Genomic DNA, 22,767 nt, shown 5'->3' with positions numbered 1-22,767 from the left:
CTTCAGACCTTTCCTTTATGGACCACAGGTAATTGTGCTGGGCTAATTACAGAGAACTGCTGCAACAGGTGTGGGACTCTGCACCTGGGTTAAAAAAAAAGTTTGTGTGGGACTCTGCAGACGATGGTGAAAGTGTATATGACTTTTTGGCTTTGTCAGATATTTACTGATGGAGTCTCAAAAAAAAAAATCATGTTTTAAGGCATGAGCAAAACCTCATGCTGACAACATTCAGAAAAATCCAACTTCTAATTCAACTATTTTCTATGAAAGAGGTAGAAAAAGATTCCCCTTTAAGAAATTATTATGGTTTAAAAAATATAATTTTACTCCTCTGTAATATTCAACCAGGTCAACAGAAAGGAGGATCTCAAACCATTCCTCTTTGCACAATCTCTCTAGATCATCCAAAGAATACTTGATCAAATACAAGTATAAATGAATAAGATTACTTGCTTGGAAAACCTGTGCAAAAAGTTAAAGGTTTTTAAAGTGGAGAGGGCTTTTCAAAAAATTGCCAAAATCCTCCATAATACATTTAAGACTTGTACCATAGTCTAGTCTTAGGAAATAAAACCATGGGTATTTTTTTCCATATCACCCTGTGAAACGATGTGCCTCACCTTGGCGAAAATAGCAGTTCCTGGTTGTTGTGTTTTTTTTAGAACGTTGCTTTGGGGACATGCTGTCACCAAAATCACTCTAAGGTTAGACAGACTTGATTTGGCCAAGAGGATGTTGGGAATCTGACTATCAGGGGCAATAATGAGCACCTCCATGTTTTTAGCATTCAGAGTGAGATAGTTGTCATTTAACCACTGCTTAATCTGAGACAACTAGTTAATCAGAAGAGGGAGTCTGTGGACCTTGGAGGAATATTTCAAGGATTTAAGGGTAACATACATTTTGTAGAAGAATCAGCCCATAGCATCACATGTGAGGAGTGTCGACTGCTAAAAGCTTGATCTTAGTCTAATTTCATTAGAGGTAAGACTGTCAGTTAAAGTCCCAGTGAAGTTGATGAAATGTAACATGTCGGTGATGGTAGGACAGATAATGCCTTTTACTGGAATGCCTCCTCCATATCACTATGAAAGAAGAGTCTTCTAGTTGGTATAGAGACTGGGTGAACCTAAAAGTCTATTCCTTATTGCAATTTTCCAGCAGTGAATGTTTTTTATTTTATCTAGCTCCCATACCCTTCTCCTGAAAGAGTTGTGTGGCAAGTTAAGCCTGTGTGGCTCTCCAGTCTTGTGGTCAGTCCCTAAAAGTATTTGCCTTGTGTGTTATGTCATACTTTAAAATGTTTACTCACTGGAAAGACATCCTCAACAATTTTTATACCTTTTGAACTGGCTAATAGAAATAAGCAGCTGTTTCACACCCCAATTATGAACCAGGTAAAGTGGGAGTAGTGTGTTATGTAGTAAAAGTTCCTACAGTAGATGTTTTGATCAAAATGCAACATTTAAATAAAAGGAGGCAACATTAATCTTATCCAGAGCAATTATACCTTAAGGTCACATTTTAAGTGTTTTGACCAAATTTGATTGTCAGTAGAACATAGGCCACAGAGTGTGTGTCATATACTTACTGACCCATCCTGGTCACACACTCAGCGACTTCACTGTATCACAATAGAGAAACTTACAAGGTCATTACATTGCACTGTGATGTCACATAATCATGGCATAGATCTATACCAGTCCGAAGCCCATTTGTGTTTAATTATAGAAACAGCATTACTGGAAAGCTGAATTTAGCGCAAAAACACACTCTCGCTCATACACCACACTGAATCTCAAATGAGAGTTATTACAATCACCTAATTGATAAATGTTAACCGCAGAGATGGATCCTTACATGATTCATGATCTGTAAGCACTTTCACGTTTCTCATGTCAGCTCCGGAGAGGGGATGATGTAAGCTGGGGTTTCTCTCTCACGAGATTTGTCTTTTGTTTTTCAAGCTTTTTTACCGTAAGGGAATTCTTAGAAGCTGACCGGAAGAAAGGAAGCAGCCTGGCTGCACACCAACAGGGCTGCACGACAACTGGAGTTTTCTGAGACGTCATAGAGCTTCTGTCTCGAGAGAAAAAAAGTGAGGAATTGTTTTTGTTGGACATCTGGCTGACTGGATTGTTAATCTGACTGGGTATTGCAGAACTGTGACGAACAAGCTTAACTTACTCACTCTGAATGTTGAGTACACCTGACTGCTGGTCATACAGCTGGCTGCTTCTTATGATGAATAAGATGGACTTTTTGTGGAGTTTTTCTGAACAGTTACAGATTAATAAAACGGGAAACCCTTATCAGCGTGTCTCATTAACTGGATGGGAAATTTAATCCTTACCGGCTTTTAAGGATCTGACCTTTACAGCAACTAACCTTAGTTAAGGTAACTTTAGTGTGTGGTCATCTTAGTCTCATTTACTTGCCTGAGTCACGGCCCAGCTTAAATTGCTACCTTTATTACAGAAAATGAGACAGTAACTGTGAGCGTATGATGATGTTTTTGTGTCAGCTCTTTAGTCAGGCAGTTCCATAGACTCATTATTGTACGTCAAAGGGGAGTGAGTCCTGCATCGCCACCTTGTGGAATGTGTGCATTTTTTCTGGTGTGGGAGCGGAGGAGCGTGCCAAGCCCCAGGGGCCCTGCTGTGGGAAACAAAGACCAAACGGAAACTGTAAGTCTTTTAGACCAGAATACAGCATTTTATTAAAAACAAGTCATTTGAAAATACATAGGAAAGCCAAGGAAAAGAGTGAAGTAAAGCCCAACAATTTTTGGATGTTCTCTTCCTGTTTTAAAACAAATCACAGTAGGCCATAACAAAGACAGGATAACTGAGTTCTTAGAAAATATTTTTGAAAGGAGTAAATGAAATAATATCAAGATCGCACGAAAAAAAAAAAAAAACAACTGCTGGAGAATTAAAAGTAGAAAACTTTTCTGGTTTATTCTATTCTGCTAACGTGCCAATTCAAAGCCGTGTCCTCTGATTTGCGGGAAGCTCGTCCTGATCGAGTCCCCACAGGAAGGTGCGGAGACGCGTGACTTCCTTTTGGAGCTCTGGGCTTGGGATTGGCTGGGAGAGGTCCAGGCGTGGGGTCTCGTTCGGCAGGATGAGAGGAGGATGGTCCAGAAAGCTCTCAAAGATATCTAAAATATGATAAAAAAAAAAACCATAAGAAACAACCGATGTGTGTTTAGAGATACCCTGAAAAAGTTTTCACCAACCTTTTGGTTTTATTTTTCCACATTTTGTCACATAAACACCACAAAGCTTAGTGGTTATAAAGCATTTTCTTGTTTTTAGTTAAAGAACCATATACTTGTGACGCAAAAGGAGTAGGACACGTGCTTTTCTTAACAAATATCCCATAAAATCCTGAAAAGTATGATGTGTGTAAACTCTGATGTACCTAAATACAATCCAGGGCAACCAACACTCTTCAGAAAAAACTTGAACTTGAAGGTTAGAGAACAACTGCAAACCCAGCAAAAAATGAAAGAATCAGTTGACATAATAGCTATTAATCATGCATCCAGTATTTCTCATTTATAATTTTTATATATATATATATATATATATATATATATATATATATATATATATATATATATATATATATATATTTTTTTTTTTTTTTTTTGCAGTTTGTCAAAAGCTAAAGTACAGTAACCTAGTCTTTCCAAAAAAGTAAAAAAAACAACAATCCACTGGACTTGGTTTCCGAGTTTGAAGACGTTTCACTTCCCAACAATTGCCCCTGACAAGACCCCTTTTCAGAGGCATAGACCATTATTGGTTATTGCAGGCTTCAAAGAGCCCAAATGGCTCCCCATTCCTAAGGGGCGGACCCGTTCTTCTGGTTCAAATTGTATGTTTTCTAAGTCAAAACAAGTTTTTGGGCCGGCTGTATAAAGCTTCGAACTCAATGCTAAATTTGACATTTTAAATTGAAAAAGTGTCCTGGATGGGAAGTAAAACCTCTTCAAACTTGGAAACAAAAGTCAAGTGGATTGTTTTTTAACTTCCAGCATACAGTAACTTGTGGAGAAAGGTTTTCAAATTAGACAAGAAGTGGGCAACTTTTGGGTCTCCTTTAAAGCACCATCTAAAATGTAAATCTAACAATGTACGTTACTCTATACACTCCTTCCCCATGTTGAAACACAATGTTGGCAGCATCATGCTCTGCAAATTACATTTCGCAAGCTGTTCAAAGGTCTCGTAAGAACAGATAGAGTTAAACAGAGGACAATCCCCACAGAGGCTAAAAAAAATTGAGACAGGAGCAAAAGTTTTTAGTCTAGCCTAATGGCAACCCTGGAACATAGAGATGGCGCTAAGGTGGAAGGATTTAGATGAGAGCAAACCCTTGCTTTGTGTTAAATCAACAATGCAAAAGTGATCAAATGAAAAGTTTTTAGTTTTTGGGCTTGCTAAAAGGGGTTTCGCGGGGGCCTTGGACTTAGGTAACTTTTTAAGAAATTTGAAATGTAATAACTTTTACAAAAAATATGTAACCAAGTATGGTAGTAATGAGCCCCTCTGGGTGACTGACGATACCGGCAGGTCAAATGATGAGATCATCAAAATTCTGCCGCCTGAGGGTATAAAGTCACATTTTTCAGGGTCGCTTTCTGTCATTTCTATGCTCTTCAATGTGAAACTAGGTCAGAAGAGAGAAAACATGTTGGTCTAACATTGTTTAAGGCACAGAGAGTTTTAGTTAATGTGGTTTCAATGTGACAAAATGCATCAAGGATGTGAATACTTTTGTAAGGCAGTGGCAGCATAAACTCTGACTGGCTGCTTTCATTTATCGGTACCTCCATTAAGATCTGTTCCAGATGGAGGAGCCCAAGATGCTGGTGGAGCTCTGGTCGGTCCCAGCTTGTAATGGGTGAGCAGGTGGTGCAGCTGGGCATGACTTAACAGTTCATGCTCTTCTTTCAGACTGTTCCAAGAGGACTGGAAGATGAGACGTTAAAGAAGCAGTGTTGTTTTTAATGAAAGGGCAATACGTTTATTTTGAGGTCTATCAGAAGACACATACATGCTTTAGTGCTAAACGTGGTGCAGTACTTTTGCCAAGTCAGACACTTGCTGGGACCTATACAAACATGCCTCATTGTGAGTTAAAGGGGGAACCACCTAGACTACAAACAGGGAGTTTGGGCTGTGAACTTAGCGGGAGTAAATACGCATCTGTGGTGTGGGCTTTTCATTTCACAATTACTAAAGGCTTTTGGAAATGGTTACTTAGGTAAGAAAAGAGCTAAAATATATACATTTTGAACAGAAACAAATCCGATTTCCTTCATTTTATAAGGCTGAATATGATTAGCTGGCTCCCTTCACATTTACAGCACAGGTAGGGAAAGTAATGAGTGAGGTAATGAGTGAATGACTTACGCTTGGCTGTTACAAAAGCTTTCTTGCTTACTGTAATTTACCAGAACAACTGTTTCAGACACTTTTTGGCAACATCTTTTGTGAATGCTGTAAGACTATGAAGTCAGTGGGCTGATTGTTTGGTACTTAGTGTTCTGTTTGGTATTTAGATGAACTTGTTTCATCATTCAAAACTGGGCCCACTATAAACAAGAACTGATGAAGATGTATGAACTGATAGTAGGAACTTCAGCTTACATACAGACAAGAAGACGGCTGTACCTGAATGAGTCGTGTCTTGGGAATACACAGAAAGTTGACTGTAATGGAGAGTTTCTTCATAAACTCCGAGGCAATGTCTCCTAACCCAGCCCCCTGGAGCCAATCCAGAACCAAGTCCAGGTTTGTCCGGATCTGGACGGCTCTGGACCATGAAAACAAACCATCTGGAAAACAGAGAAGGACCATGCCAAAGTGAGAAAAAAAACCCACAAAGCATTATGGAAATGTTATCTGTAGCAGCAAACCTCCAGGGCTTTCTCACCTCTTTCTAGTAAAGTATTCAACAAGGATGTGTTGGTGAAGAAGAAGAGGTAACCAAAGGTTTGGGAGGTGAGCGGCGGAGACAGGCATGCTTCCCGAGACAGCATCAAAGAGCAGCGGTATACTTCAACCAGTCCAGCAACCTTGGGAGGCAGGATGGACACATCATCCACAACTCCATCTTCCTTCTTATTCTCATCTCCCTCTGCTCCCCGGGCTCCATCTTTTTCCTTCTCCTTCTCATCGGTGGAAAACGGGTTGCTGTCCAGAAGGGCTGGAAGCAGGGAGTACAGGGTCTTTGTGGACAGACAGGACAGAAACATTAGTTATTTTTCTTGTATGTATTCAAAAATATGTTTTAAATCAATGTACTACAACATCAGGTCATCTCATTTTGGAATTTTGCTTCACAATTATTGGAAGCTTTTACAACTACTTTCCAAAAGAATGCCAGCAAAAATTGAAGCAGTTAAATACTAAAATGCTTATTCATAAATTTTGAGAGACAGCAGGTGTGGCCAACTGTATCTTGGTTAGATTTTTATCAATAGAGCCCTGTCAAGCAGTTATTAGCAGCCAGTGTGTTAGGACTTGCTGAACCACCAACACATTTAGTTTCCAATAAAAATTTATTAATTTTTTTTTCTGAAATATTAGCGGAGAGGAAAAAATCTCGTTCATAGAAATAATACAGCTACTGGCAGACTCAGCTTTCGAACTGTGGCCACTTTATTAGGTTTACCTTTATGTCACCAGGCCAGACCATCCTTTGCCTTTTCAACTGCCCTAATTCTTTGAGGCAGGGATCCAGCAAGCAGTGGCGCCTACACAAACGTTTCATAGGGGTGGCCAGATGGGGCCACTAAAAATGTTGGGGTTGCACACTGAAACTAAAAGCCATAATTTCAGGGTTTGAAACTACTATTTTGGTAAACCTTCCTGTAGAAATCATAAAGACTTAAGTAGACACCTAGTCATATCTTGGTTTATTGTGTGATTTTTAATGTTACGTCGCTGGCTGTGAATAATGGGATGAAATGCTACACTTATGCTAATACAATTTAAATTGGTGAGTGGGGTGTTCTGTGGGGCCAGGACATTGCACAGGGTGGCCATGGCCACCCCTGGCCATCCCCTTGAGGAGCCACTGCCAGCAAACTGGCTGAAGTATTCCATTTGGGATTTTGATTCACTTGGACGCTACAGTTGCTTCAGATTTCTCAGTGACAAAAATCTTTTTAACTGCATCTATCTGCTGCGTTCCGGCACTTTGTTTTTATAGTGGTGGAAAAGGTCAGTGACACTTCTTTGCTCATCTTTGACATGAACTAAGGGGCCCACAGTATGTCGAGAAAACATCCCCAGTACCATTACACCACCACTACAAGGCAAAAATTGGATATATGCTTTCCTGTGTTTTCCATAATTCCGATTCTAACAATTGAACGCTGAAGCTAGAATTGAGTTTTGTCAACCCAGGCAACATTTTCCAAATCAGCAACTTTGCTAAACTTGTTCAGATCCTGGCCTCAGTTTCCTCCTCTTTACTAAAAGGAGAGGCACACGAGGTGGTCCTCTACTGTTGTAACTTTTTAACAAGTGTTTTAACAAGTGTTATTTAAGCTACAGCTGCCTTTACATCATATGGAACTAGTCTGCTAATTCTCTGGCATCAAAATGCCATTTTCATCCACACAGCTTCCGCTCATTGATATTTTCTCTTTACAGACCTTTTCTGTCTATTATAATTGCGTGTGAAAATTCCACTAAATAAGCAGAGACCAGCCATCCAAACCACCATCAAAGGCACTGGAATCTACCTTCAGAAAATACAGTTAAAAATGTAATAAAAAAAATCCTTTAGAATTTCATTATAAATGATGTTTGGTTATTTTTCTAACATCAAAATTCAATGCAATATTTCCAGACGAATTAAATATATTTGCAATGGTTAAATACATGCTTAATACAGTCTAACAATTAAGGGACAAAATTGCATCCAAACATGGACATAAATTGCTAATGAATTGACCTTTTCTTTGGTTTAGTAAAATGGGATTTTAACCTCAAGCAATTTGGAGAAATGTCCCTGTTCTCTCAGTGGTGACAGTGGCGTCGGATGAAAGTTTTCCCTGCAACTGGAGGGTCGTTAGTTCAAGCTCCGGCTTTCAGTGTCTTTGTGTCCTTGGGCAAGATACTTCACTATCATTGCCTACTGATGGTGGTCAGAGGGACCAGTGGCACCAGTGTACGGCAGCCTTGTTTCTGTCAGTGAGCCGCAGGGGAGCTTTGGCTACAATGTACTTTGCCACCATCAGTGTGTGAGTGTGTGTGAATGACTGAATGTAGTGCAAATCACTTTGGTCAAGTCCTCGGCTTGAAAAAGTGCTATATAAGTACAGGTCTTTTACCATCTTCACTTTGGTCATTAGTAACTCTCTGTGATAGTATATCGTATTAAGGATTAGTTTATCTACTTCTCATACATTTTTATCATTTGTAAACAATTGCTGTACCTAAACGATAGAAACTGCGCTGAGGGAAGGAAAAACCTGACAGGTTATTGTTAAACAATTCAGGGCTGTTACACAACCCACTATTTCTTCAGACTAAATTGTTAAAAAAAAAAGCAAAATTGCAATGCAGTCTTGCATCAAATAAGCCCTGTGAAAAGTTTAACCAATGGAAAAGTCACTTGTTTTCTAATTGTAGGTAAAAGGAGTTCTTTGGTTTGATCAAATAAGTAAAGCAACCATAGCCTTCTACATATTTGCCAAATTTAAGGAGAACATATAAACAACAAAAGCAAACTTTTCACCAGTTTCTGTGCTAAATAAGGATGATGAAGACTGTCTCACAGGAAGTCGCCATAAAAGTAATGTCCATCATGTCCTTACTCAGAGACTAAGCTGTTCCCTTTTAGGTTTTATTTATAAAACAATGAGGTAGGAGGATTTTTCCTCAAAAATCACTGAGGATTATGTAACCCTTCCTGTTGTTTTCTGATTTACCTTGGTGAGGTGGTACACACACTGCTGGAAGGTGTGCATAATGACATCATCCAGCTGTGCCAGAGCCTCTGAACAGGTGTCCATGTCGGCTGTCAAAACCGGATCCCCGGGGGCTTTCCAAGAAACAATCAGCACGAACAATTAGAGACTCAGCTGAAGCTTTCATTTTCGTGCTGCTAAGGCCCTGTGCTAATTTCAAACTGACAAACCCCCCAATCTCCTAGAAATGTCCATGTTTCAAAGCAGTTACCTTCAAATTCCCACTCTTTCTCCATTGTTTCGACTTTAACCTGAAAGAAGTTAAGGAGCTCTGTGGCATTTGACATCCAGAACATGAGGGGTCGCAAATCAGATGACAGCTGCTGGACGTTTGGAGTGTTTATCTCCGCTTCTTGGTCAGGTGAACTGCACAAAACATTTAGGTTACTCCAGAGTTATGTTATTGTGTGCATTCTCTGAGGTGATAAAAATAGACTGAGTTATTTTTCCCCAGCTATATTTGAAATGCTGTTCAACTAAAGTGTTTTTAAAATACTTTCATCATAACATCAAAATTTCCCAAAGACATAACAGCACCAGCACAATCATCTATTATGAATCACACAGCAAGAGATCTCTAAACAGAAAAAAAAAAACATTACGTAGAACAAAAATGTTCTTACTTCTGCGTGGGATGCTTATCCCCGAATTCCTTAATGTTATCCTGCAAAGAGAGTTGGAGAGACTTCTTAGTGTGTGGTGGGGGGGATGGCAGGGTTGCACTGTCTAGCCCTGCAGCCAGAACAATTACAGCACATTTTCCAGCAGCAGGGGAAGTGACATCAGCTCATCCTCGCTCCTACTCGCGACCCAGCAGGCCACAACGGAGGGCATTTGTCTGTCTGCTGGTTTCTCTGTCTGACTGTATGTGGTCATCTCGTTCTCTTTCCCTGATGTTTTTCCTGCCAGCTTTGTTTGAGCTTTGTCTGGGTCATGGTGTCATAAAATACTATCCTTAAAAAGTTAATTGGCTCCAAACAAAGACATTTCTAAACATCCGGGAAGTATAATAAAAATACGTTATCCTTTTTTAAATTAAAGATGATACTAGGCAAGTGTTAGAAGTTAAAGGAAGCTTTGTGCAAACATCTCAGAAGATAAGAAGGTTAAGTTATCTGAAACTTTGTGTCTCATTTTAAGAAACCCCAATATATTGATGAAATTGAACTCAGAAAGGATCACATATAGATAGTTTCTTATGCAAGTATTTACATCCATAGAACTTATTTACATTTGACCAGGTTACAAACATAGTAAACAATATAGCAAGGGCTGAAGCAAACCGATCAGTTCTCTAAGGGGCCTGGCAAGTGTTGGCACGTGAAAAAAAAACCCAAAGTGATTAAAAATCCATGCTCTCACTTTAATTAGCTATGCTCTCAGTTTTGCAAACTGTGCGCACAGATTACTTAACTGTAATCTCAGTTTCTGTAATCTATGTGCACAGTTTAATAAACTGTGCATTCCATTTTTGCAGTCCATGCAGACACATGGTTCATTATCTCTGTTGTCATGTATAAACTTAGAGCACTCATGTTCTAATAAGCATATCTCATAGCTTGTAATATGACTTTATTTATGTCACACTGAGATAAAATGTGTCAGATATAACTGAATAATCTGGGTGAATAGATTGCAAAATGGAGCTTGGTGTTTATCAAACCAGGCACATGCAGAAACTGAGAGTAAAACTGTAAAGGACTGATTTTCACCATGTTTATTTTTGTGTACCTGCTGAGACCAATGCTTGAAGCCAACCATTTATTCTTCAAAGTAGCAATTAGAGGTGGTAAGCAACTAGCTATGATTGCTTAAATTCACTTGAGTGACTTTTTGAAAAGAAAAAAATCTTTTAATGAGTTATTTCACTGCACTGTACTTTTTATTTTTATTTTATATTCTTGTTAAGCATTGCTCCTTAAAAAATGATGCAGACACAAAAAAGTAAAATCAATTTTGTCAATTAAGTTAAAATTGTGGGTTGAAAAAAAAACATTTTTGCATATCCTCTTCCAGCTATTTTGCATATTCTGATGATTAGAATAAATTGTGCATATTTAAAAAAGCAAGCAAGATAAAGGGCTTGCCTTATCCGATGCAGTCAATAATTTTACAGCCGGTCGATTATTTAACAGACACAATGATCCTCGCGACTGTGCAGTAGATCAGCTTTGTGCAATAATGTCCACACATTTTTATATCTGTAAACTTTTAGTGGATCAAATCCCTTTTTGCATTCAATTTAGTCTCTCCAGAGCATCATCTTCATTCTTTCAGTGTCTTTCTTCTTACCACTTTTCCATAAATACTGGCAGTACTATTTATACAACATTGTGTAGGGTCCATTCTAAAAGTGTATGTACACTAAACACCTGAGAATGGAATACACCAAAGGGAAAATCCTGATCTAAAAAATCTTATGCACCGACAATCCACATAATTTTCATTTTTAAATCAAATGATTAAAGTTTGCATCCTAGACTCCATCCTATGTTTGGCCTTCTGTAAACCCACAATCCTCCATAAATGGTTTGTGCAAGGCCCCCCAATGAATGTCATTGTATGCTTAAATGGCTGATCAAAGTTTTTTAATGGTTACAAGTGGAAACCACAGCCAAGGGGGAAAAAAGCACAGTTTTACAAAGGTGTTGATGAGGGAGGTGGAAAGTCGGGTAAATATGTATGTTTGGTAGCCACCATATATAAAGGGATATATTATCTATTATAGATTAGCAAGGACATACATCGAGGTGGCATTTCGCTTATTGCTGACTGTGATATCTGTTATATCTGTTAAATACTAAGTTGATTATGTCTAGCACCTGTGGGGGAATTGGCACCTGTAAGAGCCAAGATAAACCACAGAGTGATTAAAGACTGTAATTATATAAACAAAAAAGACCTGAAATCACAGAAAGTAGCTCACCTATCTAAAATATTTAATCGGAGCTAAAATTTTTTATATTTGCTTTTGAACTACATTTTTTAATTATATTTAGATGTTTCTTAATCTACCATGGATTATTTTGGATCTTTAATAAACCTACGGTGGAGTGAGGCCTCCTCCTTTTTTCAGCCATAATAAACTTCAGTTATTTATACATATAATTTCTGAAAATGTTTTAATTCTGCATGTGCCATGGATTGTATATTCATATTTACTTATGGGGAGACAAATGCGATGGTGAGGAAACTTTGAAATGACGCAAACTTTCATTTTAAATTTAAGCTGATTTAAGAACCTTTTTTTTTATTTTTGTGACAGATCGGCTCAGCAGTACCAGCAGCACCAGCACCACGGTTCTAGATATGAAAAATTAGATTTACAATTTCATTTTCATATTAAGTAGAATTAAATGTCTGAGATAAATTATGATGCAATCAAGATTCAGTTCCCCACATCAGTCGCCATCTATGCTGCCAATTTCCTCTTGGATGGGTCAGAGGTGGTGTGGGGGAGGGACCACACAATTTCAGATTGTTTTTATAAATCTCACCTTTGCATAGAAGTCAATGTATGAATGTTTCAGGTGCCAAGTAATAAAGTGAAAATATTTTGTTACCTTATTTAAGTAGAAAATTTGGCTATTATATTTTACTAGAGTAACTATTTTTTAGACAACTTTTTACTTCTACTCCTTATATTTTCTGCAATTATCTCTACTTTCTACTCTTTACATTTTAAAAATAGACTCGTTAGTTTTGTTTAATTTAAGCTCATTTTCATTATGGCCTGTTGATATTTAAAAAAGATAAAAACCATCAAAATAATTTGTTTGTTTCTTTGTCTGGAACTTGTTGTTCACCACATACCAAAATAAATGGTTTCAAGATGATGCAAAGTTACATTTGACAATGTTACCATTAGTTAGAAAACTATAAAATTTAGTATCGGGAAGTTATCATCCAGAATTGTAGAGAAACATTACTTTAATTAAACTAGTACATGGTTAAAGCCGTCTGTCCTTAACATCTTTTTTACTTTTATACTTTAAGTAGTTTTAAAAATGATACCTATAGACCTTTACCTGAGTAAAAAGCTGAAGTTGAGACTCTAACTTTCACAAAAGTGTTTTTAAACCGTAGAATTTATACTTCGACTTAAGTAATAAATATTAATAATTTTGACGCCTCTGTTCAGGAACATTTTGTGTTTGGGAAAGCTTTAGAAATGAGACCCCAGATTGTTGAACTAAACCACTAATAGCTGTCCTTTCCACAGAGTGTCCTACATTAGGTGTATTTTGCAATTATACCATATGCTACATTTTCTGAAAGTTTTCCAAACCTTGGGATATTTCATTATCTAAATCAATTTCAAATCATTTACTTCCAACGGAACAACTGAGAGTAAATTAGTTGCGACAGGACTTTGTTTACATATTAGTTGACTTTAAAGAGCAGCTGTCATAGATTTTGTTTAAGCAGCATGCGGTTGAAGGATAAATCAAAACAGAATTGTTTAAATGTTTATGTTTAAAAAAATCTGAATTACCTGTATATTTTTTCTTCTATTTTGTGTTGGCATAGCACTTAAAGTACCGATAGAACAAGCTTAAGTTTGAATTTTGCAAACCGTGTAACAATAAGATTGTAGTAAAAATTTGGCAATGGATTTTTGTTATTAGCGAAAGGGCAATTTGAAGAAATTACACAGCTGGATACCTTTTTAGAATAATTTCCAGTACTTGAAAGAGCAAATGCTTGCTTTTATTTTATTTCTTTTAGCTTACCCAGACAATTTCTTTAATCAGGTTGGCCGATTTGAGTAGAATCTGTGGCATCAGAGCAGGATCCAGGTGTTTGGAGGCGTGATCTATCATGATGGACAGCAGATAGGCAGGGGCTAAAGGCCCACCACCAGAGTCTGGAGAGGAGTTTTTGGAAATGATCTCCTAAAAGGAAAATAAGAAAGGAGAATGTCAATTTTTCATCCAGAGTTTACAGCTTCCTACACAATTATTAGCATTATCTGGAAGGATATGGACAACAGCTAAAAATAAACAGAGGCTTGGAGATTCAAACAAGCCCAATTAACCTTATAACATTTTTTAAGCTTTTTTTTTTTTTTTAGCATGTTGCTTATTGTATGCCGTAGCAAGATAAACTTCATTGTTTTATACAGATTGGTTTAAAATATTTAAGCTTTTGCTCTGATTGTTAAAATGAGCAGCAATTAAATTACCCATTTTCCAGCCTCTCCCTTGCTTAAAGCCTGTGCAAAGGTTCTGCTGATTTATTTAAGTATTTTTACTAATATTTTTCACCCCTTGCTTATTGGAGACCAGCCACCCACCCTTATGTAGTAACATACCTGTCAATAAGAACATATAGCAAAGTATCTGGGTTTTTAAATGTAAACCAATAAACCTGAATGCATTTAAAATGAGTTTTTGTTTCGTGTTGACTTAGACATGCATGTGACATTAGATGTTTCAGCTATGGGAATGCAACTTTAAATGTTAATAATGGAACTTACAACTTTGCAAAGCTACAAGCAAAATTCACAGATTTATTACTATGAGTCATAAATTTACCTGTTCTATTCACAAATGCATGACGACTGATCTAATCTAAAAATGTAAAGTAATCAACTAAGCTGTTTCACTCCCTGCCAGAAGGTTGCACTAATGCACCTGAAGGATTTAAGATTTTTTCTAGAACAATTCAAGAATTTTCCACATCTTCTATTATTCCGTTATGTCTTGAGATTACAACTGGGGTACAGAGCGAGGATAAAGTGAGAGCTGTTAAAAATAAGCAATGGCTCCACTGTTGCTTTGGTGTTTAGCACATTTTCGAAATTTCACTACATGAAAAGTTAAAAAATAAAATACATTTTTCTCACCAAAACACCAGTTTGAATGTGGACAGAAGTGACAGACAGAAAGGAAAATATAATTTTGCTCTAGGATCGTGTCGACAGGACCTGAAACATTTTTTTTCCTCTGGCGTTGTGCACGTGATCAATTAAAAAGAAAACAAAAAAACTCAAATCTTAAACCTCAATTAAACAAATCAACTCAAATGAAATGTTTTTTTCCAAAAAAATCCAATATCAGATAATCCTCTCCGATGAACCATATTCCTATTCTAAGTTTTTTTTTTTTTTTGCATATCTATACCAGAGGTTCCAATGAGAGTAGAGGCTGTTGTCTGCACATCCCACCTGTAACAAAGCATCTGCATGACGGGAGTGAAATTTCAGAACTGCCTCGTTGGACCCCAAGTACTGTCTCAGTGCCTCCTGTCTGTCCACCAGCCCTGAAGGACAGCATGGGGTGGAGGTGTCAGCCTGCCAGGGCAGGGTCAATGCGAGGGGTGGTGCAGGATTCACCCGAGGGTCTCTGTAGAGAAAAATGAAATGCTCCCCCAGACCAATCACATCCCCAGGCTTTAGGACCGTCTCCCTGTACACAGTCACTCCATTTTGAGTGACAGCACCACCTCTGAAGGGTCGCATTAGAGCTGGGTTGGAAGAGAAATAAATAATATGATTTGATTTTATTGAACTTGAGGTATTTTATGGTTTTAAAACTGTTTTGTTTGAACGTTTTAGCTACCCTGTCCTTCGGGCGTCTCTGGAACAGCCCCATCCCTCCTGACCAGAAGGTGTCTGGCCAAAATGTCCGGAGACGAAAGGAACGTGTCGACCTTTAGTGGTCTCTTCCCTTTCCTCTCTCTCTCTTTGTCCTTCTCTCTCTCTTTTACTGTAGGTTTTCTTCCAAACACATGCGTATGTCCCGCCATGATGTACAAAACAAAATCCTACAAAACACACAGAGGAGGAATCAGGGAGGTCTGTTATCTTCTTAGTGCAATAGTTTACATCAGATGCAGAGTAACTGAGAAGGCAGTTGATAAAGAGTGAAGTGTGTCACAGGTTGTTACAATAGACACCTGTATGAGATCATTGTGTGAGGCGGAGTGCACAGAGGGGGCTTTTGTGTGAAGGGTGGGTGTATTGTACGGGCTTTATGCTGTTTTCGGCTGGATTCTAAACAGGAGATCACTGGAAATGGATGGAAACCCTGATGGTATGTGGCGATTACAGACATGCAGGTATGATGTCACGTACTGGGAGTGTGTACGCGTGTTCTTCTGCACCACTCCGCTACACTTCATTTACATATTAGCACATCAGACCACCTTGCTTTACAGCACATTACAAAAATATTCACTCCTTTTTTTTTTTTTTTTTTTTACATTTAGTCATATTATAACCATCTGTGCACTTTATCAGGATTTTATGCCAAGAAGGCTTTTAAATATTTTAACATACAAAAGTCTTTTATCTGATACCCCCAAATAAAATCTTCTGCCTTCAACCTAATTAGTGAACATTCGACTAGTTTACCCAAAGAATAAATTAACTTTTTGATAAAAGACAATTATGGGTAGAAGAGAAAACTAACCTACAAATTATCCTCAGCACACTGTCATTGTGAAGCATGGGGGAGGCAGCATTATGCTATGTGGGTTCATTTTTTACAGCATCAACACAAAGCTTATCAGAATGTAATTGTACAGTAAATACAGCATAAAACTAAGACTCAACTTTAAACCAGAATGTAAAGTGACCGAAAATTGATGCTCTCTGTCCAAAAAGACAAGTGCAACTTAACAAATGAAACAGAGCAAAAATGTATCTTGTTGGGTAGAGCTGAAAGGTGTGCTCCCAACTTACCTTTTTTCTTTTTTTTCAACATTTCAAAGTCACGTACACCTTTCCTCCCTCTTCACAATTATACACGTTTTCGTTTTGGTCTATGATTTAAATAGTGTGACCAACATGCTAAAAAGTTCACTGGGTATGAAAGGCACTCTAGGTGTATATGTGCAAGTGTGCATTCTTTCTGCATGTTTCAGTGTCTGATATCATCTGTCAGCATGTCTTGCCTTGCTCTGATCATAACCCTGCAGCAAAAGGAAATAGGGCCGGTCCGTGGGAGGAAGGATTAGACTTTGTGACATCACTTCCAGGTCACAGTTGGAGTAATCCTTCTCATCATCAGCAGGGAGATTTGTCCATCCCACCTTTCCTTCAGCTTTTGATGCTCTAACCTGAGGTAACAGTTGAAGACATAATAATTAGATAAATTGGGCATCAATTGGAAATCAAAACAGGATAGGAAAGAAAAAGAAAACATTAAAATAAAGTTTAATATAAAAAAACACACACACATCATAACAAGAGAAGCCATTTGAAATATAAAAATATTGCAATATATAATAAATGCTGAATTAAACATTTTCTGTAGGCTTCTTAAAATAATTTGCTTTGTTGTTTTTGCTATATCCTGTGTTGTTTTGTTATCCAGAATCTCATCCTGTTTTTTTCCTCACAGTATCTTTGTTTTGGTTGCTGTTATGTTTTGGTAAATTTCACTTAGAGCACCAAATGAGCTCACTCAGTCTGGGATGTATTGTCTTCATTACCTCTGCAGGCTGTGGGTTGATCATGCTGACGATGTTCTTCCTTTCCGGCGCACCTCCGCCGTTGCTGGGCCGGTTTCCTGTACCGCGGGTCTCATTGCGGACATGGTTGCCCTGTCGTCGGCGCAGACTCAGGTTCATGTCGCTGATACTCCTGCGGAGCTCGGTGTTCCTTCCACGGTGACCCCGCTCGGCCTCTTCCACCCCACCACCAGATGACATCCTGCTCCGCCGCCAGCGCACACCTTTTATCCCAGAGAATCACATAATTTAGCAGTTTCACCTCAGTGCATTAGGAGGCAGAGCTTACTTTGCAAACAAATACAAACCTTGGTGGCTCTCCCCCTCCCTCTCTCTGTCCTTCTCCCTTTCTAATTCCTCTCTTTCATAGTCTTCCTTCCTATAAATTTCAAAGCGTCGCTCGAATCCGTCCTTAGGCCGCCACATGTCCACCAACATCAAGGGACATTCCCATGGCGCAACACCTCTCCGGCATTCTGTCTCCCATTTGATAGCACCATCTGGCTGTTGGACTTGCTTCCCAATGACATCACACAACAGGAAGTCTTCAGGGCTGTGCTTCTGGATGACTAGAAGGTCACAAAAGATGAGCAGAGGGCAAAAGTATGAACAGTAATCATTTTTCTATAAAATATCTAGGGATGTTGTTTTTATTAGGGAACCTTTTTTATATCTTGTCACAAAAAAACTAAACAAAAAAACAATGGGGATTTATGTGATAGACAAAAACAAAGAGGAAGGAAACTGGTGCATTTCATCATATTTGCTTATAAAATTCCACAGTAAGTGGCTTCTTCCCTTTAATCTGACACCTCTAATTAAAATGCAGCAACTTCAGAGGTCATCTCACCTCATATACTAAGTCTAGTTTAATATCAGTATAAATCCAGCTGTTCTATGGAGGCTTCATGGATTTTAGGGATAACATTAGCGAACAAACGGCATCATAAAAATCAAAGAACACAGTAGACAGGTCAGGAATAAAGTTGTGGAGAAGTTTTAATCAGGGTTGGTTATAGAATGATATCTTAAGCTACTAACATCACTAAGATCTCTGCTAAGTCAAGAAAGAGTGCAATGATTGAACACTTGAACTGTTACCTTGACTTCATACTCACTACGTGCCTTGTTCGCTCTGTTTTCCCTCACAAAATGTGCAGAATAGCATTTCAAACCGGATGCGTTAAGAACTCGTCCATGTATCGCCTCTTATATTGAAATGTACCATCTTCACTCTTCCTGTGTCTGTCTTTCTGCTTATTACATCAGATTTGTTTTATTTTTAATTGGCATATTTTGTAGTCTATTTCTGGCAGCCAAAAAAAGAACTACATAAAGACTAGGACAGCAGTATTTAACTCCAATCCTCAGGGTCTGGTGTCCTGGAACTTTTATATGCAACCCTGGTCCAATACACCTGAATCAAATGAGTGAGTTACCGCCTCAATATGTACAGGACACTATCTGAATGCATCTAATTGTAGCTCTTATTTCCTGTTGCCTTCTTCTTTAATGTGATCAACAGTAAGAACCTCAGACTGCATGGAAGGTAAGAACCTTTAGTCTTTCAGACATCTTTATATGATGGAAACATGCATGGGTGATGCTTGTTAAACTGGGACAGTAGCCTTCCAAGTAAGAACTACAAAAACTAATTTGAAGCTCTCCATTATAAAACCTAAAACATATGAAGGTGCTTGCAAAGCAATAATGGAACCTCTAAAGAAAACCTGTTACACTGAATTTTTGGAGGGGGATATCAGAATAAAGAGGAGTGAAAACAGTGGCCACATCGCATGGTTCAGTTTAAACGTTTTGTAAAATTTACTGAAGCCTATAAAGAGGAAAACCAAGAAAAGTTGAAAAGGTTTGGTTACTTTTACAAGTCATGTTGTATAAAAGCAAAGTGGAGGTTGGTTCCAGATATAAGCAAATGAGGGATTTCATCAGGGGTCCAAATGAAAGATATCATACCTGCATCTTCAGTCTCCTCCCTTTCTCTTTCAGTGTATCTAGTGATCACCTGAGCGATGAGCTGCCTGGATGTGGAGTTAATATTGGCCAGCAGGGAGCGATAGTTGGCTCCACTGGCGAAAGCATCCCCATAGATCTTGATTAGGCCTGGGGCCGAAGAGGAGGCGACAGGCAAGCAGTGGTGGGATGATGGAGTAGCAGAGAGAGCCCAAACCTCTCTTTCCCTCTCCCCTATGGCCCGGTCCCGGTCACTGTTGGAGCGCCCCCGCAGGAAGAGCTGAGAAATACGCTTGGTCCGAGACTGGGGGCCAGCCGGTCGAGGCCTGAGGAAGGCCGGGGAAGGAGATGGGGATGGAGAAGGGGAAGCCAGCGAGGGGGTGGAGTTGGAAAGGGAAGAGGACGGAGCAGAAGGGGCCTCGTGGAGGGAGGCAGCGTCAGAGCTGGTAGTCGACCTAGAGACAAGAGGGAAGGGAGAGACGAGTCAGCTGTGAATTATAACTGAAAAACAGCCAGGACTAAAATAAAACAGGGGAAGCAAACAGGGCTGACAGGATATAATGACAGTGGAAGTGAGATAAGATGGCATCAACACACAGACTGGGCCTTTCAACAACCCCTTATCAGGCACTGGATCCTACCCTGATGATAACTGGCATTGATGTCCTGTAAAATGCACACGATGAGGAAGCTGAAGATAACAAAATAAAAAAAGTTTACACTAACTTGACTGAGATGGCGCTGGGCCAACGACGCCCGAGTTTGGCGAAATGTTTCCTGGGAGAGTTGATCCACAATCCAACTGGGAAATGAAGCTTTCTGAAGCGAGGACTGCCAGACCCCTCCATCTGACCCAAAACAAAAAGGATGCACATGTTATTCAGAGAGATAAACATTTCTATTATTCCATTTTCTCTCTCTAATCCATCTCGGATGAACGTGTGTGATTGATGCCAGGGCAGAAAACAATATAACAATGGGATGATGTCATGATCGAGACAATACAAACAGGATACCTACAGCAGGTTATGAACATGGTGTAAACAAACTAGAAGAAATCCTCCCGTCTCCTGTCCACCCCACCAAAAAAGCCCCTGAAAATCATAGTGTGTGTGTTTCCCATTCTCAAACAGGAAGCATATTTTGTAGGACTCAGGTCCAGCTGTCGCAGAGACCGGGAAAATCCCACTCCAAAGGTCACTGCCCCTCTGGTTCTTGAGAAACCTCAGTAATTAAATCCTTTTTCTAGGTAAAAAACAAAACAAACAATAATAATAATATATAGAAAAAAAACTGCTTTCTTTTTGCCTACAATCAAAATTTGGGGTTAAAGATAATCATTAGTCCTTTGTTGAAAAACCATGTCCGTCTCTGACTCCTCACATCCTGACACAAGGATCCACACCTCAAATATGTTCTTTTAAGTCTTCATGGAAGTGATGGTAATAACTTGTTTAGGGTCGAATAAACTTACCCACTTTTACTTTGGTAAAGTGCGATAAGATAATCCGTAGCCACCCAAAAATTAATGAAGGGCTCAAAGAAGTCCAATAACTGTGCGCATTTCCTTCTCCTCGCCACGAAAATCCATTTTTAAAAGGCCTTGGTCCGTCGTCACGGTTACTACAGTACAAATGTTTGTCTTTTTTCTATTTTAAATAATCCAAAAAATATTTTCAGCAAGTATTTCTTTCTAAGTGAAAAAGATCTACTGTCCCGCTCTGTGGTTCTCAGCTGCTCTGGGTCTATAGATAGAGTAACCGGCCTATTGTTCCAAGTGACAGAATTTCCTTCCTTTGCTTTGGACAACACCTATATCCTGGCTAAGAGAGAAAGAAAGGGACAGATTGGTAGAAAGAGAGGGAAGGACGGCTTTTTTCAATGCATATCAGGGTTTAAAAGTTTTTAAATAGGAAAAACAAAATAGGTGAGTTTGTTATAGTAGCAACTACTTTTTCTTGAATTCATAAACTAAGAGTTTAAATTGATTCTAGATAGATGTCTGATCCAGCAGGTTGATGTGAATTATAATGAGGAAAACAATGAAATTCCAACACAAACCACACAGAAATGAAGCTTGTGTGACGTTTTGCTGGAAAGAGGATGAAGGAAACATGCAGTGACAGGAAGTGTGATGTAGACACCTGTGATCTTTGGCCTAGTCTTTGACAGGAAGATGCTGATGGAAAGGGAAAGGGAACTGTCCTTGCGTTTCAACTCTTAGGCTTTCAAGTTCACATTGCAAAACCATATTTGGTAAAACACATACATGAGGAATGTCTCATTTAAAGTGCCTTGGATAAGTGTTCACACCCTGTAAGCTTTCGATTTTTTTTCACATCACAATCGCAACTGTCAGTGTATTTTACAGCGATTTTAAATTTAGAGCTGCACCACACCTGTGAAGTGGAAGGAAAGTAATACGTTATATTCTTAGTAAAAAAGAAAACATTTTTTAAATATGTGGCATGCTTTCGTATCTAGCCTCTGATGCCCCTAAATAAAATAAGATGTGATCAAAGGTAAAGGCTTCACTTAATAAAGTGTAAAGTAAGAGATTGTTAGAGAACACCAGTGAAAAATAAGGATCATGAAGACTAAGGAACAAAGCATACCTGTTAGAGAGAACAATAAGAAGATGTTTAGAGAACCTGTGGTAGCATTGGAGGGCATGTAGAGATCAACAGCTCAGGTGGAGCCAGCTGTGCTTAGGAAAAATACTGGACATAAATGCCACAAATCTAGCCTTTATGGAAGAGTGGAAAGAAAAATGCAATATCCCCCCTGAACAAGCCATCCCCATAGTGCGATATGGTGTTTGCAACATCATCGTATGGGAATGATTCCCTTTAGCTGGGAGAGAAAAGATAGCTAGAGTTAATGAGAAGAAGAGTAGAGCTAAATACTTGGCAATTACTGGAAGAAAATATGTTATAGAGGCAGAAAAAATTTTGACACTCAAGTCCATCAGGAAGATATTCCTAAACATACAACAAACATGCAAGAGCTATAAAACTATGCTTAGCACGTCTGTGCATCATAATCTAGGCTAAATCCAAGTGAGAATCTGTTGCAGAACTTAAAAATCCAAAGCTTGAAGCATTATACCACAATAGACCTGTACCTGTAAAAAAAAAAACTACATGTCTTATCCATTGCGGCTAAAATTCCACTAAGTATTGCCTCAGTATTGTCTTAAACACACTTTTAAAATTTTTATTTACCCTTTTATATGAGCTATTACGTTTTAGTCTGTCACAAGAAAACCAACAAAACATTGCTTTACATTTGAATGTAGTAAATTATGCCAATATATTCAGGATTGTCAATACCAAAAA

General features: G+C 38.6%; 1 protein-coding gene across 1 annotated transcript; it reads right to left on the bottom strand.

The window, feature by feature from the left end:
- Nucleotides 1-2,695: 2,695 nt before the first annotated feature.
- rasip1 (Ras interacting protein 1) lies at nt 2,696-21,191 on the bottom strand. Its single transcript, XM_038284204.1, has 16 exons — nt 20,904-21,191; nt 20,156-20,277; nt 19,433-19,884; nt 17,767-18,027; nt 17,441-17,682; nt 16,901-17,065; nt 15,565-15,769; nt 15,171-15,469; nt 13,735-13,896; nt 9,625-9,665; nt 9,213-9,367; nt 8,963-9,075; nt 5,953-6,247; nt 5,691-5,854; nt 4,844-4,985; nt 2,696-3,166 (listed from the first exon to the last, which is right to left on the bottom strand). The coding sequence occupies exons 2-16, from the start codon at nt 20,275-20,277 to the stop codon at nt 2,988-2,990; spliced, it is 2,997 nt and encodes a 998-aa protein (XP_038140132.1). The 5' UTR covers nt 20,904-21,191; the 3' UTR covers nt 2,696-2,987.
- Nucleotides 21,192-22,767: the final 1,576 nt, after the last annotated feature.

Source organism: Cyprinodon tularosa, unplaced genomic scaffold (genome assembly GCF_016077235.1).
Source record: "Cyprinodon tularosa strain WSP-4 unplaced genomic scaffold, ASM1607723v1 ctg2, whole genome shotgun sequence".
NCBI classification, from domain to species: domain Eukaryota; kingdom Metazoa; phylum Chordata; class Actinopteri; order Cyprinodontiformes; family Cyprinodontidae; genus Cyprinodon; species Cyprinodon tularosa.
This window is presented reverse-complemented; position numbering and strand designations above follow the sequence as displayed.

What these genes read in the sequence shown, in the direction of transcription:
- rasip1 (XM_038284204.1), bottom strand. Translation starts at nt 20,277, where the DNA reads ATGGAGGGGTCTGGCAGTCCTCGCTTCAGAAAGCTTCATTTCCCAGTT. An exon ending in GAATACTTTACTAGAAAGAG is followed by an intron (nt 5,855 to 5,952) that starts GTGAGAAAGCCC and finishes TCTGTTTTCCAG; the next exon opens with ATGGTTTGTTTTCATGGTCC. An exon ending in CCAAGACACGACTCATTCAG is followed by an intron (nt 4,986 to 5,690) that starts GTACAGCCGTCT and finishes CTCATCTTCCAG; the next exon opens with TCCTCTTGGAACAGTCTGAA.